Source organism: Moschus berezovskii, chromosome 9 (genome assembly GCF_049115385.1).
Source record: "Moschus berezovskii isolate FMDL1 chromosome 9, NW_MosBer_1.0, whole genome shotgun sequence".
Lineage (NCBI taxonomy): Eukaryota > Metazoa > Chordata > Mammalia > Artiodactyla > Moschidae > Moschus > Moschus berezovskii.
In genome coordinates, this window is record NC_142468.1 from 55,990,174 (window position 1) to 56,006,239 (window position 16,066).

General features: G+C 34.9%; 1 protein-coding gene across 1 annotated transcript in view; it reads right to left on the reverse strand.

The window, feature by feature from the left end:
• The window catches only part of VPS13C (vacuolar protein sorting 13 homolog C), a 181,163-nt gene that overhangs the window by 18,507 nt on the left and 146,590 nt on the right, over positions 1 to 16,066 (reverse strand). The window contains exons 65-75 of the mRNA XM_055437136.2: positions 14,695 to 14,930; positions 12,520 to 12,661; positions 11,226 to 11,366; positions 7,915 to 7,996; positions 7,734 to 7,803; positions 6,996 to 7,107; positions 6,777 to 6,890; positions 4,509 to 4,648; positions 2,555 to 2,636; positions 1,272 to 1,385; positions 407 to 482 (exon numbers count right to left, since the gene is read on the reverse strand). Coding sequence (XP_055293111.2) covers positions 407 to 482; positions 1,272 to 1,385; positions 2,555 to 2,636; positions 4,509 to 4,648; positions 6,777 to 6,890; positions 6,996 to 7,107; positions 7,734 to 7,803; positions 7,915 to 7,996; positions 11,226 to 11,366; positions 12,520 to 12,661; positions 14,695 to 14,930 — 1,309 coding nt within the window. The remainder of the gene's footprint in view (positions 1 to 406; positions 483 to 1,271; positions 1,386 to 2,554; positions 2,637 to 4,508; positions 4,649 to 6,776; positions 6,891 to 6,995; positions 7,108 to 7,733; positions 7,804 to 7,914; positions 7,997 to 11,225; positions 11,367 to 12,519; positions 12,662 to 14,694; positions 14,931 to 16,066) is intronic.

A 16,066-nucleotide genomic window follows, 5' to 3' on the forward strand; every position in this document is an offset into this window, starting at 1 on the left:
TCAAAAGGCCCAGAGAAGTAAATCACACTGTTTCTTTGAAGAGCATTATCACAATACATAGCATGTGGCTGCTTGAAACTAACAGATGCTTAAAATTCTGTCTCCTATACAAAAAGGCAGATACTGATTGCATTCAGTTCCCACTTAGCAAGAAGATGAATAAAACTATTGCAAGTAGACTGATTAACAAATCTATGACATAAAAAAAAAACCTCAGCAGGTCAGTATCAAATTGTTTTCCATTTAAGTACAAGTGAACACGCCTTTTAGAAGGATTACTATACAACGAAACCCTCTTTTCTGAAATATAGTCATTTATTTTTATAAACAGTGAATTTAATAATAACTTAATAATATAAATGATTATATTTATACACATATAAACACACAAATATGTAATACATACCTACTGTGTGTCCAAAAAGACTTTTTACTCCAATTACTAATCCCTCAGCAAATTCTTCAGGGCCTTGAACAGCACCCTGGTCGAAAATTTAAAAAAAGTTTGTAACTTAAAATTTAAATACGTTTAAGATTTTGAATCTAGTATTTCAGAGTTTCCATGAAGATACAGAATTGCAAACATACATAAACACTGTGGTGACAGTTTTCACCTTCTAATCCAAAAACTGATGGAACACCTATTGTGTCTGAAGATACTTTTACCCCACATGATCTTAGCAAACCCTTTAAGAGGACAAAAACTGGAGAGGAGTAAATCACGGGCTTCAATCAAAATTAGAATTGGCCTTCCAGGACCAAGAGCCATCGGACTGTTAAAGCAAGCCACAATGACAGCAAGACTAACAGCCCACACAGTCTGGGCTCTCTTGTTTTTCCATTTATTCTTTTTGCTTTGTCCTTCTGAAACCCTCACCACATTGGGATTCTGGATCCTTTAAATGGAGGAGAACAGGTTAAAGGAAAGCTTGACTATGAAACAAAGTCAGCTTTCAATGCCCATTAGTTCTCTACACAGTGGTGACACAGTTGTGAAATGTTCTCAGTCTACTTAGCACTCTTCCTAACAACTATATTACACCCTAGAAAATGTAGGCATGCTTTATTACCCAGATACTAGAAGTGCTCAGTTAGTTCTAAAACAACCTTTTACTGTTATCTCTAGTAATTTTACAAATATATAAAATTGATTTACTTGGTATTTGAACATTATTCAGTTCAAAGATACAATTAAAATATGAATTATCTGTCATAAAAAGTAGAACATCCGTTTTTCTCTACTATACTTAAAATAAATAAAAGACCGATACCTGGTAGGGTTCATAGAAAAGAGCTTCAAAGCCTTCAGATAGACCTCTAATTAATCCAAACGGGTTTCCAAGTACATCTAAGCCCAATACAAGGACATACATCTGCTTCAAGAACTACAGGAAAATAAATAAATAAATAAATGAAGTTCTTTGCAACCGCTGTAAGAAAATACATCATGAACCAATGTGGAAAAAGTGGGAAACTGACTAAATTAGGTTGTTAAAGGAAAACTCTGCAGTGACGTTTTACTATGTTCCAGGCATTATGCTCGTACTTTACATGGGACTTTCAAATGGGATAGAACTCAGGTTTGAGGCAAAGTCGGCCTTTTGTCAGTTACATAACCTTGGACAAGTCACGCAGTCTCTATAGGCCCTGCTCTTTTCTTCTGTAAACTGGCAGGTCTATTATACTGACCTTGCATGGTTGAATATACATATTAAATGAATACATATTTCAATAATTGGTACTCATTTTTGTTAATTATCAGTACTGCTATGAACTAAATGGGTTGATAACCAAAACAAAACAAAAAGACAAATGAAAAAATATCCTTTTTTGAACATGTAAAAATCAAGTTTAAACACCATAAGAGTAAAGACCTTTCAGCAGAGGAAAGCAAGAGGAAAGGTACTCGTGCGTGTGTGCTCAGTCGCTTAAGTCATATCCGCTTCTTTGCAACCCCATGGACTGTAGCCCGCCAGGTTCCTCTGCCCATGGAATTTTCCAGGCAAGAATATTGGCGTGAGTTGCCATGCCCTCCTCCAGGGAATCTTCCCAACCCAGGGATAGAACCTGTGTCTCTTCTATCTATGGCATGGGCAGGTGGGTTCTTTACCACTAGCGCCACCTGGGAAGCCCAATGGTCCTCTAGTGCCCCCAAACAGCTACTGTGTCTCTGTGCACAGACTTCAAACCATGGAGTAACAGGCATCATTAAGAGGAACTTCGTTTCCTCGCAATTCTACTGCACTATGCTTAGAAACTATAGTCACTGAAGGAATAAAATATAACAACCCTTAAATCACTATTCTTTTCCAAAGTGGTAAACATATAATTGCCAAAGGAAAACACACTAAAGGAAACTTTTTAAAAGGTTTATATAGTTGGGGGGGATTAAAGAAATAGAAGTTAATCATTCCAGAAAACTACTAAGTAATGAGATCGTGAATTGCATTCAGTTAGGTAAATGTCACACACTACAATCACACATAAATGCTTTGCTTTGATATTTTATGAAGTATCTTCCGTATGAGCTACTGTTAATATGACAGGAAGTTACCTGTTCACTGTAATGTCTAACAACACTCCACATGATTTGATCTCTGTTGTAAAACTGATACCGAATTTCGTAATAAGCAAGTCTGGGAGGAGAAAGAGTCAAAAGTACTAAGATTATCTTTTGAAGAAAAAAAAAAAAGACTTAAAATTTCAGTGATAAATTAATCATTTCTAAGTCACAATTAGGTTTGTACATATAATTTGAGATCTTAAATATTAGGATACCAAAACTATGATAAAAATAGTACATTGTCATGCAAATCTTTCATAAACACATCAAGAGTAAAAAGTTGACCATAATCCCACTACACAGTGAACTTTTTTTAACTTTTTCTTTTCCTCATTTTCCACTTCAAATTCTTTCTTTTCTTTTCTATGCAACTGAAAAATATTAAAACACTCTGTATGCATTTTTTAACTCAACATTTTAGATATTCTTTTAGGTTTTCAAATTTTGATGTAACCATTTTTAATAACATAGCATTCCATCATGTGGATGGGTCAAACAATTTTTTCATGATCAGATATTTCTAAATTTTGATGTTATAATCAGGGTTGCCATGTGTATTCTGAATATAACTTTGGTTGCATTCCAAGATTATTTTCTGACCAAACTCCTACCCAAAATAATTACTGAGTGAAAGACTACAAAAACATTTAAGACTCCATATATATCCCTTTCCACTCATACCTATGATAAAAAAAAAAAATGTCCATTTCTTAGATGCACCTCTCCCTAGTACTAGGATTTCTCATATTTTTAAATCTTTGATAATTTGCTTTAATTTGCATATATTCTTTGATAAATAATAAAGCTAAACATTTCTAATATCTATTAGCCACTGTATCTTCCCTTTTATGAATCAGTCCACATTGTTCTCTGGTACCTATGGCATTCGAAATTTTAGGTTAAACATTAAATTATTAATCTTTTGCTATACTTGTCATATCATCCCAGTTCTTTGTTTTTTAATTATTTTCATTGATTTTAAGAGTCTAATTTTTATGTAGTCAAATTAATTTTTATTTTTCCATCAGGATTTTTTCCATTGCTTTTAAACATAGGAAGGTTTCCTTTTATTTAGAATTTGATAGCATTAATTTCTATTTTTCCTTAGTCTTTCTCTTTCCATTTGGATTTAATTTTTAAGCCTTTGATTCCTATAAAATTTGATAGTGTACAAGGTAAAAATAGTATTAATGAATTTTTTTCTCTGACACTGTTGAATATTCAATAAATATTCATTGAATTTATATATATCTGGCACACACAAATATTCTTATATTAAAGGTAGCAAGGAGATATTATCTATACTTTGCCACAAATTACACTGAAATCTAATCCTACTGCTGCTGCTGCTGCTAAGTCACTTCAGTCGTGTCCGACTCTGTGTGACCCCACAGACGGAAGCCCACCAGGCTCCCCCATCCCTGGGATTCTCCAGGCAAGAACACTGGAGTGGGTTGCCATTTCCTTCTCCAGTGTGTGAAAGTGAAAAGTGAAAGTGAAGTCACTCAGTCATCTCCGACCCTTAGCGACCCCGCAGACTGAAGCCTTACCAGGCTCCTCCATCCATGGGATTTTCTAGGCAAGAGTACTGGAGTGGCTTGCCATTGCCTTCTCCAATCCTACTGCTATATATTTCTAAATATAATTTCACTTAAAACATGGTCCATTTATAACATACTACTAAAATAATTCAATGTTTACGCTATATTCATGTATTATCTAGATGCTGATAACTGAAGAAAATATTAGATCCTTTACCTTGTCTTTATAAGTAAAATAAGTATACCTAAAGAGCATAATTAGAATGGGTCCAAACTATTAAAAGTGTAAGGAGTAAGAATTACCACTTTTCTAAGGTAACTTCTAACACAAATGAAAAGAATGAACATCCAGAAACAGCACCCTGGTATAAAAACCTCCTAACACACTTCAACAGAACTCTTACTTGAATATAAGGTCATCCACATCAGTCAGAGTGGCACCGATGCTTTTCAACAGCAGGTTGACAGAATGAATTGGAATCATTTCCTGTTTCTCTTGGTTTGATTCCTCACCACCAGAGCCCAAAGACAAACTCAAGTGCAACTAAAAGGAAAATAATGTTCAATAAATGAAAACTAAAAACAAAAATATTTACCTACATGGACGCCAAATTGTCCAGACACAAACAAATGTATCTTTCAATTAGAATCCTAAAGAAAACCATTATTTGTTACTCTATATATTACACAGAACAGCTCTGATCCTCAAATTTACTTTCTAATAAAATACAAATCAATCTTTCCCCAAAACTGAACTATAATTTTATTCAAACTTTATAAATAACATTGTGTTCATACAGAGGAAACCAAAAAAAAAAAAAAAACACTTTGCAAAAACAGCATAATCATTTTAAGAGGAAAAACATGTCAACTGGCCTACCAGCAGTCTAACTCAAAATAATGGATAATCATTTCTACCAAATAAATAACTTTTAGTAACAATTAACAAGAATAACTGCAGTATAATTACACGATAACAACAAGTAACAATAGCACGACAATTATGGCAACACTTTAGCAAGTTCCAAATAAATGGTTAAAAGAATAATAAAGTTTTCAGCTTCCACAACCCCTTCAACTCAGGACTCAACCATGAGATTTTCACATTTCTATTTAGCTGCTTCTACTTTGGGCTGCATCATCATTAGTACGACAATGCCAGAAGACACAGGCAGAAGGTAATTCAATGTGTGTTAAGTAAAGCAGATAACTCTGCCTTCTCATTCTGCCAATTCTCTAGGCATTCTCTCTCATCAACAGAGAGCTCAATAGAGGGGACTTGCGGAAAAGCCAGGAAAGCCTGGTTGTTCAATTTTTTCCCTCATGTGGACTTTTGTCCATCTGCAGACTTAGAGAGGGCTGGGATCCATGAAAGGCAATCTTAGGTGAAAAGAGATCCAGCCTCTTCCTAGGGCAAAGTCACCATAGAGTAAGAAAATGACCATGATAGTCATGATTTTAGTTATTCAACTTTAGGGGACAATTCCCAGTGCGCCCAAAAACGTTATTTAGTCATTCAGTCAAATCCAACTGTTTGTGACTGAACAGACTGCAACCTGGGATTCCCCAGGCAAGAATACTGCAGTGGGTTGCCATTTGCTTCTCCAGGGGACCTTCCCGACACAGGAATTGAACCCGTGTCTCCTGCTTGGCAGGAGGATTTTTACCACTGAGTCACAATATGTATAGGTAAAGTATAAATGTTTAATACCCCATATAAATTATAAACCCCATGAAGTCATTTTATATCTTCAACAGCAACTTCAATAGTAGGTCTTCAGTTAATAATTTGTTGACATATTGTCCAATCTCATAAAGAACTGATTTTCATTTAATAATGAAAAAGAAATTGTGTATAACTCACCACATAAAACAATATCAATTTTGAACCTAACACTATCAATATGTTTGATATCACCAAACTAACGTATCAATTTAAAATAATAATTTCATTTTATAAATCTATTCACTTAGCTGAATGGATTGGTGAATGCAACCGACAATAATGTGCTGTCAATGGTTTTTGAGAATGTAAAGGATCATCAATATTTTTAAAGAGTTACTTAATTGTAAATCTGGCCCATTACACAAGTTTAGAGCTTTATGGCTGATAGCATTTGTGGATTCTCTAAGCAGTCACCTTTCCCTAGAAAAGCTAAAAAGAATAACAAAAGGAGACAAGGAAATGGGTTCATAAAGGACAAAATCAGGCAAGTGAAAGGTATCCAATTTTCCACTCCCCTAGTTACAATCAAATTTTGGAAGGGTGAAAAATACCACATCAACAGTGTAACAGCAACTTCAGCGTTTTCACATTCTGGTTAGGACACCCATTATAGCTTTCTATTCAGACAGTGAGGAGTTACAAAGTGCAACCACAACATTAAATGTTGGTGAGCACTTCTTTGCTTAATTAAGAAATGCTTTTGTCAGCTTCTTCCTTGAAGAAAGGGGTTATTAATTCAAGACTAGAGATCATGCTCTGGTGGTTTCTCTGTGGGAATTGTGGCTATACATATGTTACAGAGAACTGTCTTAATTATTTCAATTAATCACACAAAATTCCCCTCCAAATATTAGATACAACAAATTAAAACCCACATTTGTATACAGATCCTTTAAAAGTTCTACAATACTTCTGTCAAATTTTCAAAGTAATAATTACGACAAACCTTTATAGGAGAAATATGGAAATGTTCAAAGAAACTAAGAATGGATGTATCAGTCACTGAGGTCCCCACTAATTCTGTGTTTATTGCATCAGAGTCTTCCCGGATTAACTCTGTCTGAAAAAAATTAATCAAGATTTTCTATTTTAATTTTTTTCTACAACAATTATTGAAAAGAATGGTTGATCTTTCATAATATTCCCAAGAAATAAAAATTATTACCCATTTTCTTTCAGCTTCAGGGTCAGTTGTTGGGGTAAACAGCGCAGTAATAGCTCCTAGAAACCCTTGATCAACTTTTAAGGCCATTTCCTGAATGAGAACCATAAAATACCTAAGGGGAAAAAAATATTTTTAATAGAAAAAGCTTTTTTAAGGATGAAAAAGACATTTTATCAAACCTTGTAATTTTCCATGTTAAAACTTTGATTTTGGCCAAAAACCACAGCAAGATCTTGTTCCATTTTCTCTAAAACAAGGGTTATGTTAGCAAGATCGAAGTTTATTTAGACTAAGATCTTTTTTTTTTTTAATTAAAGTAAAAGTTTCAATAGGGGTAATACTGCTATATTAACACTTAGCATTTAAAGTTCCAAATTCTCTATTTACCATGTTATGGAAGATATAAGAACAATGATGATGTAGCATATATTATCTAATTTTTAAAGTCCACAGGAGTTAAAGAACACACCTCACAAACACATCATTTATGTTTCACTATTTTATATTCTAACAGAAGTTACAAAGGGGAGAAGTGGTTGAAGGAAATTTACACTTTAAAATATACAGAGGCTATTATTAAAATAAGTTTCAACATAGAAAATCATTTGACCATGAAGTAGACTGGTATGTTCAGGTGGAAATAATTTCCATGCAAAAGTCACTTCCAAAACATAATGTATTTTCAAAGTAGATTATCATTTTAAATTCCTTTAGATGAACAAGGGTATCTTTACTTACTTGAACTGTAAGACTTTACTGTACTCATTAAATCTTGTGATGATGCTCACATCAATGAAAGGTTTGGGCTCTAAAAGGAAGAAAGAAAACAGGAAAAAGGCAATCAAGCTTTCGAATAGGTCAAAATGATATCTATTCAACTTTTATATACAGGGTATATCTCAACTTAATTTTTTCTTACCTGAATCCAAAGCAATAGATTTTGGAGGGGCCACAGGATGAAATACAACAGGGAACACTGTACCTGGTAACTGACTATCAACCTAAAGAAAAGAAAACTGATTCAGCAGTACTTAATTTAAACTTCTGTTTCAGAGATGTATTACAGAAGATGCCACTAATCACATTATAAATAATATCTGTATTTGTATGTTCTACTATTAAAAACTTCACTTTAAATCTAAATTTCTTATATATCTCACCAAGGGCAAGTTTCCACATACAGGAATACATAAACATTCTCATAACTGCACTAGAACTGTGGAGCATGAACACCATTAATAGAAATATTTTTATCAATGGATCATGTGAGATTTCAACTATCTATAATTTAAATAAAAATGTAAGTGAAGACTGCGTATGAAATTACAGGTTAGGTATTAAGAGAAAGAGAACAAAAATGTCCTAAAAATGTCCTAAAAAGTAGTAATCCATAGTTAAAAACAAGAGATGGAGGGAGGCAGGAAGGAAAAGCAAACAGTTTGATAAAAACAGCCTCCAATAAAGCCCTAATAATTCCCATATAGAATAATAAAAGAAAGTCTTAATTTGGGATGACAAATTCAAAGAAATATTAAAAATAACAATTTGTGTAAGAAAACATATGACCAAATTAAAGTCTCAATGGTCATTTAGCCTTGGATAATGAGTATGGTAAATATACAGGATATGTGAAAGAAGGAGAATAACTTATAAACAAAAAAGAAAGATATCAATTCTGATGTATGATTTTTGTTGTTGTTCAGTGGCTAGGTCATGTCCAACTCTTTTCGATGTTATAGACTGTAGCACACCAGACTTCCCTGTCCTTCACCATCTCCCAGAGCTTGCTCAAACTCATGTCCATCAAGGCGGTGATGCCATCCAACCATCTCATCCTCTGTCGTCCCCTTCTCCTCCTGTCTTCAATCTTTCCCAGCATCAGGGTCTTTTCCAATGAGTCAGCTCTTTGCATCAGGTGGCCAAAGTACTAGAGCTTCAGCTTCAGCATTAGTCCTTCCAATGAATATTCAGGGTTGATTTCCTTTAGGACTGACTGGTTTGATCTCCTTGCAGTCTCTCAAGAGTCTCTCAACTCCAAAACCACAGTTCAGTACCATCAGTTCTTCAGTGCTCAGCTTCCTTTATAGTCCAACTGTCACTTCCATACATGACTACTGGAAAAACCATAGCTTTGACTATATGGACCTTTGTCAGTAAAGTAATGTCTCTGCTTTTTAATATGCTGTCTCAGTTTGTCATAGATTTTCTTTCAAGGAGCAATCGTCAATTTCAGGGCTGTTGTCACCATCTACAGTGATTTTGGAGCCCAAGAAAATAAAGGCTGTTACTGTTTCCATTGTTTCCCCACCTATTTGCCATGAAGTGATGGGACTAGATGCCATGATGTCAGTTTCCTGAATGCTGACTTTTAAGCCAGTTTTTATACTCTCCTCTTTCACCTTCGTCAAGAGGCTCCTTAGTTTCTCTTTGCTTTCTGCCATAAGGGTTGTGCCATCTGCATATCTGAGGTTATTGATATTTCTCCCAGCAATCTGGATTCCAGCTTGTGTGTCATCCAGCTCACCACTTCATATGATGTACTCTGCATATAAGTTAAATAAGCAGGGTGACAATATACAACCTTGACATACTCCTTTCCCAATTTGGAACCAGTCCATTGTACCAGGTCTGGTTCTAACTGTTGCTTCTTGACCTGCATACAGATTTCTCAGGAGGTAAGTAAGGTGGTCTGGTATTCCCATCTCTTTAAGAATTTTCCACATTTTCTTGTTATCCACACAAAGGCTTTGGCGTAGTCAATAAAACAGAAATAGATGTTTGTCTAGAATTCTCTTGCTTTTTCCATGATCCAAAGATGTTAGCAATTTAATCTGTGGTTCCTCTGCCTTTTCTAAATCCAGCTTGAACATCTAGGAGTTCTGGGTTCATGTACTGTTGAAGCCTGGCTTAGAGAATTTTGAGCATTACTCTGCTAGCATGTGAAATGAGTGCAATTGTGCAGTAGTTTGAGCAGTGTCTGGGATTGGAATGAAAACTAACCTTTTCCAGTCCTGTGGCCATTGCTGAGTTTTCCAAATTTGTTGGCATATTGAGTGCAGTACTTTCACAGCATCATCTTTTAGGACTTGAAACAGCTCAAGGAATTCCATCAAGGTGATGGAATTCCATCACCTCCACTAGCTTTGTTCATAGTGATGCTCCCTAAGACCCAGTTGACTTCGGACCCCAGGATGTCTGGCTCTAGGTGAGTGATCACACCATCATGGTTATCTGGGTCAAGGAGATCTTTTTTGTATAGTTCTGTGTATTCTTGTATTCCACCTTTTCTTAATATCTTCTGCTTCTGTTAGGTCCATACCATTTAGTCCTTTACTGTGCCCATCTTTGCATGAAACGTTCCCTTCAGTTCAGCTCAGTTCACTCAGTCCTGTCCAACTCTTTGTGACTCCATGGACTGCAGCAAGTCAAGCCTCCCTCTCCATCCCCAACTCCCAGAGCTTACTCAAACTCATGTCCATTGAATCAGTGATGCCATCCAACCATCTCATCCTCTGTCGTCCCCTTCTCCTCCCACCTCCAATCTTTCCCAGAATGAGGGTCTTTTCAAATGAGTCAGTTCTTCTCATCAGGTGGCCAAAGTATTAGAGTTTCAGCTTCAGCATCAGTCCTTCCAACAAATATTCAGGATTGATTTCCTTTAGGATGGATTGGTTTGATCTCCTTGAAGTCCAAGGGACTCTCAAGAGTCTTCTCCAACACCACAACTCAAAAGCATCAATTCTTCGGTGCTCAGCTTTCAACTCTCACATCCCTCCATGACTACTGGAAAAACCATAGCTTTGACTAGATGAATCTTTGTTCCCTTGGTATCTCTAATTTTCTTGAAGAGATCTCTAAATCTTTCCCATTCTGTTGTTTTCCTCTGTATCTTTGCATTGTTCATTTAGGAAGGCTTTCTTATCTCTCCTTGCTATTCTTTGGAATTCTACATTCTGTTGGATATATCTTTCCTTTTCTCCTTTGCCTTTCGCTTCTCTTCTCAGCTATTTGTAAGGGCTTCTCAGACAACCATTTGGCCTTTTTGCATTTCTTTTTCTTGGGTATGGTTTTGATCACCACCTCCTGTACAATGTTACGAACCTCCATCCATCATTCTTCAGGCACTCTATCAGATCTAATCCCTTGACAGAACCTTGTGAAAAAAAAAAATTCAGACCCAAGATTCCCAAACTGATTAGATATACCCATTGAATAGGATGACAGTATTACCTGAAGCCAATACAATCTGGCCCTTAAACTTCTTTGATGAGGGGATTGCTTATATTCAACTTGAATTCCTGATAAAAAATGTCGCCTTATAGAGCACCGAGAAGGGAGGCGCATTTCCATTGGGTCCTTACCAAAATTCACCTGGGAAAAAACCAGACGTGCTTGTGATGAACTGGTATTAGCAGTGTAGACCATTTTAAATATCCACTTACTCACAAACTGAAAAAGAAAAATACTCATTTCTACATCTAATCCAAAGATCTACCTTAAGATGATCTACAGCTGACATGTTTGAAGCAGAATCATCACATAACTAAGGTTTTGCAGAAAATAAATTTTCAGTGATATAAACTGTACTTAAAGAAAATAAGCCATGTTTTTAATTTTTTTAAAAACCTCCATGAGTGAGTGTGTGATAGTTGCTCAGTTGAGTCCAACTCTTTGCGACCCCATGGACTGTATGTAGCCTGCCAGGCTCCTCTGTCCATGGAATTCTCCAGGCAGGAATACTGGAGTGGGTTACCATTTCCTTCTCCAAAAAACCTCAACAGTAATGAATAATTCCAGATAACACTTATGCTTTGTTTTAACAAAGTTAAACAGTGAATAGTCAATAGCTTACTTATGTCTGACACTAACTGAATAGTGCTCCTTCATTTCAGCATGACCAACATTTACAGGGATGAGGGTGGGGTGGGAAGCAGGTATGGTGATAATGCAAATGTAACCATCAGAGGCAAAGAGCAACCCACACTGCATGACTGAAACTTCAGTCAAGCTTCTGGGCTCTTCCTGAAGCAAAAGTGACTTTCAGTTTTAATAATGTAGGGCCCTGTGTGGAGCACATGTTTATTTGTGGACATCCACGCATGTCCTACAATCATTTACATTTAATGAATTTAATTGGGCAAGTTTTTTTATACGGTTTTCATCACTGAGATATACAATTCTGCCAGCCTTTAGCAATATATTGATATCATTCAGAATAGAAGTTTCAATAAGTAATGTTGATTTCTCCATAATCTTCCTAAAAACAAGTTACATGAAACTATCTGCTTTGCAAATAGAGGAAATTATAGAAATGCAGATAAGAAACATATTTAAATAATGTTGTACAGTATATGATGAACAGTATATTTTAATTTAAAATGTGCTAATAAATTTTCTTAGTCATATTAATCCTGCTAACAAATTAGTTTCTGCATACATATATTTACTTGAATAGCAAAATTTCATTTACTACCACCACTGGCAACATAATACATAAATAAGAAAAAAAACAAATTTGGTGTACCTCAAAATTATCATCTAGTTTAATCCAGCCAAGGTCTCTTGATTCTAGATATTTCTTATAGGACTTTTCCAATAAAATTATTTGCTTTTGACTAAATGGCTTCCACTTCTGTTTTGGTTTCATCTCCCAAACAACACCAGAACTAAAATAATTCACAAAGAAAATTAATTAAATTAAATGCATAATTTAGGTTGTGGAATTTTCATTCAACTCCAAATTGTCGCAACTGTCAACTCCTATGAAAATCACATTTATGCAAGAGATTTTAAACACCAAAATATATCTATGTTTTATATAAAAGTGCATAAGGAAAAGAGGCAGGGGATATGTTTTCGTATCACACACTGACATCAATGAACTATGAAATTGGCAAAATTTTTTCATATGGGGATATTAGGCAAAAACAATCAAGATGGAAGACCTAAATATCAAACATAAAACTACAACATTCCTAGATAAAACAGAGGAGAAAATCTAAGTGACCTTGGGTTTGGTGGTGACTTTTACAATACATCACTAAAAGCACAATCCGTGAAAGAAAAAAACAGATGTGGGACTTTCCTGAAATTGAAAATTTCTGCTCTGTGAAAGACACTGTTAAAAGAATGAAAAGGCTGGGAGAAAATATTTGTATAACATACAACTGATAAAAGACTGATACAGTAAGTCCCCTACATACAAACCTTTAAGTTTGCAAAGATATGAACAGGTGTTCACATGTCCAATCACATAAGTTAGTTTATGTGTCTGGTATACAATGTCACAAGTGTGCATCTTCTACAAGTGGCTGTGCTTATGAGTACAGTAAAGGTGTAGCACTGTATGGAGTACAGTATCTCTATTTCAAGCCCAAGATGTCCAGAAGCAAACATAAAAGCAGTGGTAATGCAGCTGGTACACAAGAAATGCCAGATGTTGTACTGTACTACTGTACTTTTCAAGGTACTGTACTGCAAGATTAAAAATATTTTATTTTTTGTTTGTTTTTTATGTACTATTTGTGTGAAAAGTATTATAAACCTATTACAGTGCAGTACTATATCGCTAACTGTGTTAGTTGTGTACCTAAGCAAACTTTGTTGGACTTAAGAACAAATTGGATTTATGAACATGCTCTTGGAACAGAACTTGTTTGTATGCAGGGGACTTATTGTACCCAAAGTATGCAAAGAACTCTTATAACACAATAGCAAAAAATATTAAATTGGGCAAAAGATCTGAACTTCATCAAATGAGGTTCAAATGACAAAAAAGCATATGAAAAGATGTTCAATATCATATGTAATTAGGTAACTGCAAATTAAAACAAACAGAGATCACTACAAATCTATTAGAATAGCCAAAATCTGCAACACTGACAATACTAAATGCTGGCAAGGATGTGGAACAACAGGAATCTCTCATTCATTCATGGCATGGTTACCAAATGGTGAGCCACTTCTCACAAAATCAAACTGCCAGGTGCTGCACAAAGAGCATTACATATATGACCTCTGTGTTTTGCTTAATTTTGAACTTCACCAAAACATTATTATCGATAGACCCTATACTGGTTATACCTGATAATTATTTCCCTCAACAGCCTCCAAAGAAGAATGGGTCTTTCACCACAGTCAGTGTGATTGAAAAACCAACATAGATAAATTCAAATATTTTTCTTAAATAAGTATAAGCAGAATCAGATAAAAGAACTGGTCCCATCATTATTAAAATGTTCTAAATTATTAAAACGTTCACCCAATATGATCATGTACCCAGGTTAAAATACTGCCTGCATGAAACTTTTTTCCAATTTAAGTGACTCATTGTTTTTGGCTTCCCCAACCCACACCAGTTTCTCCAGCCTCTACAGCACCACAGAATGTGTTCATACTTTTGTTGCTTTTTTTTTTTTTTAGTGTTTTTGTAATTCATTTTAAAAATACATACAAACAACAAGGAAAGAAACAAACCTCTTCTCCCACCAACTAATGAGTGTTGTCATAAGGGCAAAGACATTATTTTATCTTAGGGGCTTTTCAACTAGCAGTAAAAGCAGCTGTTCAGTAAGCTTTGCTGAAAGGTATGTGCAGTTATCAAATTCAAAACAGGTATTTGTCTACTCTCATCAAACTTGATGTTATGAACTTAATGCCTTTTAAAGCTTTCTGATACCTTATCTTTCTTCTCCCATACCTGGTTATCCCAATATATGAAACTTCCTGCTTGGTTTCATTGTTGACCAGTGAAAGCCCAAGACTATGTAGAGAAAAAGTTATTTCATGATTGGCCTGCTCCATTTCTTCTGCCTGCAGAGCTTTGGAAACCAAGGCAACATCATCAGTGAAAAGCAAGACTCTCTGGCGCCCATCGAGAAATGATACCCAGTGTATCTGGATGTTTGCATCATAGGGAAACTGTCCACATTCATCCTGTGGGAAAGAGAGACTTCATATTACAACCACATCAGTAAGCTTTTATTACATAAGGTTGAACTGCAGTAGCTAAGAAAGCATGACTATAAATCAGAAAACCATCAAAATAATATAAATTAAAGTTATAATGTGTTTTGAAACATCCTCACCAATTTTTTCAAACAGTAACAGATCAATAGTGCTTATTTTTTTAAAACCTTAGTTTAAGTTACCTAGTTAGGCTCAAAGGGTACTCAGCAGGAATAAGAACCTCCTTCAAAAGCACGAATGGCATAAGATGCTTACTTGTCTCCCAGAAGGAGAACAGAATGGTTTAAAACTTTACTGCAAATGTAATCTCAGGTAAAATTAGGTTTTAATACTTTATAATGCTGCAAGTATTTATATAAATCACACTGTTAAACAGTCAAACTATGGTGATCATAGTATTAAAGGTATTAACTTTCACTAAGAAGAGCCTTCTTAGCTGACAGTCTTTTATAGCATTTAAAAATATTAGGCTTGATTTGGTGCATCTCTTCAGAGATTCAAATACGATTTTTTTTTCATTCTGGACTTAACATAAATAAAACAACAGTTCATTTCAACAGGCAGTATAAGTATCTAATATGTGCTTTTCATTTCATGCCTTCTTGAAACACAAAAGCCAAAAACAAAGGATGTCACCAAAAGCACAGAAATGGTTTGTATTTGCTGTTCTCTGAAACTTATCTACAGCTTTTAACATATATCAAGGTGGACTGCCCAATTTTTTTACTCTAACATGATTAAATATTATAAATGTTTCAGAGCTACCTACTAAGGAAGGTGAATTTTCTCCTTGTAAACTACAAAATTTGATATGTATCTTGGTTCAATCTTAGTTATCATTCAAATGCTCTCTAGTCCTATTTGTTTTTAATCTATCAGATCTGTTAAAAATTAAATAAGGTATATTAAAATATCCTCAGGCAACAATGTTTCAGTTGACTTCCAACATTTTCGGTTACACATTTTGATGCAATGCTATTCACTGCATGAAGGTTTATGGCTATCATGCCTTCTTTGTCACATTATCATGTTCTACATAATGATTTTTGCTTTGAATCATAGTTAAATTGTTTTTTACTTTTGTTTACTTGTTAAATCTTTCA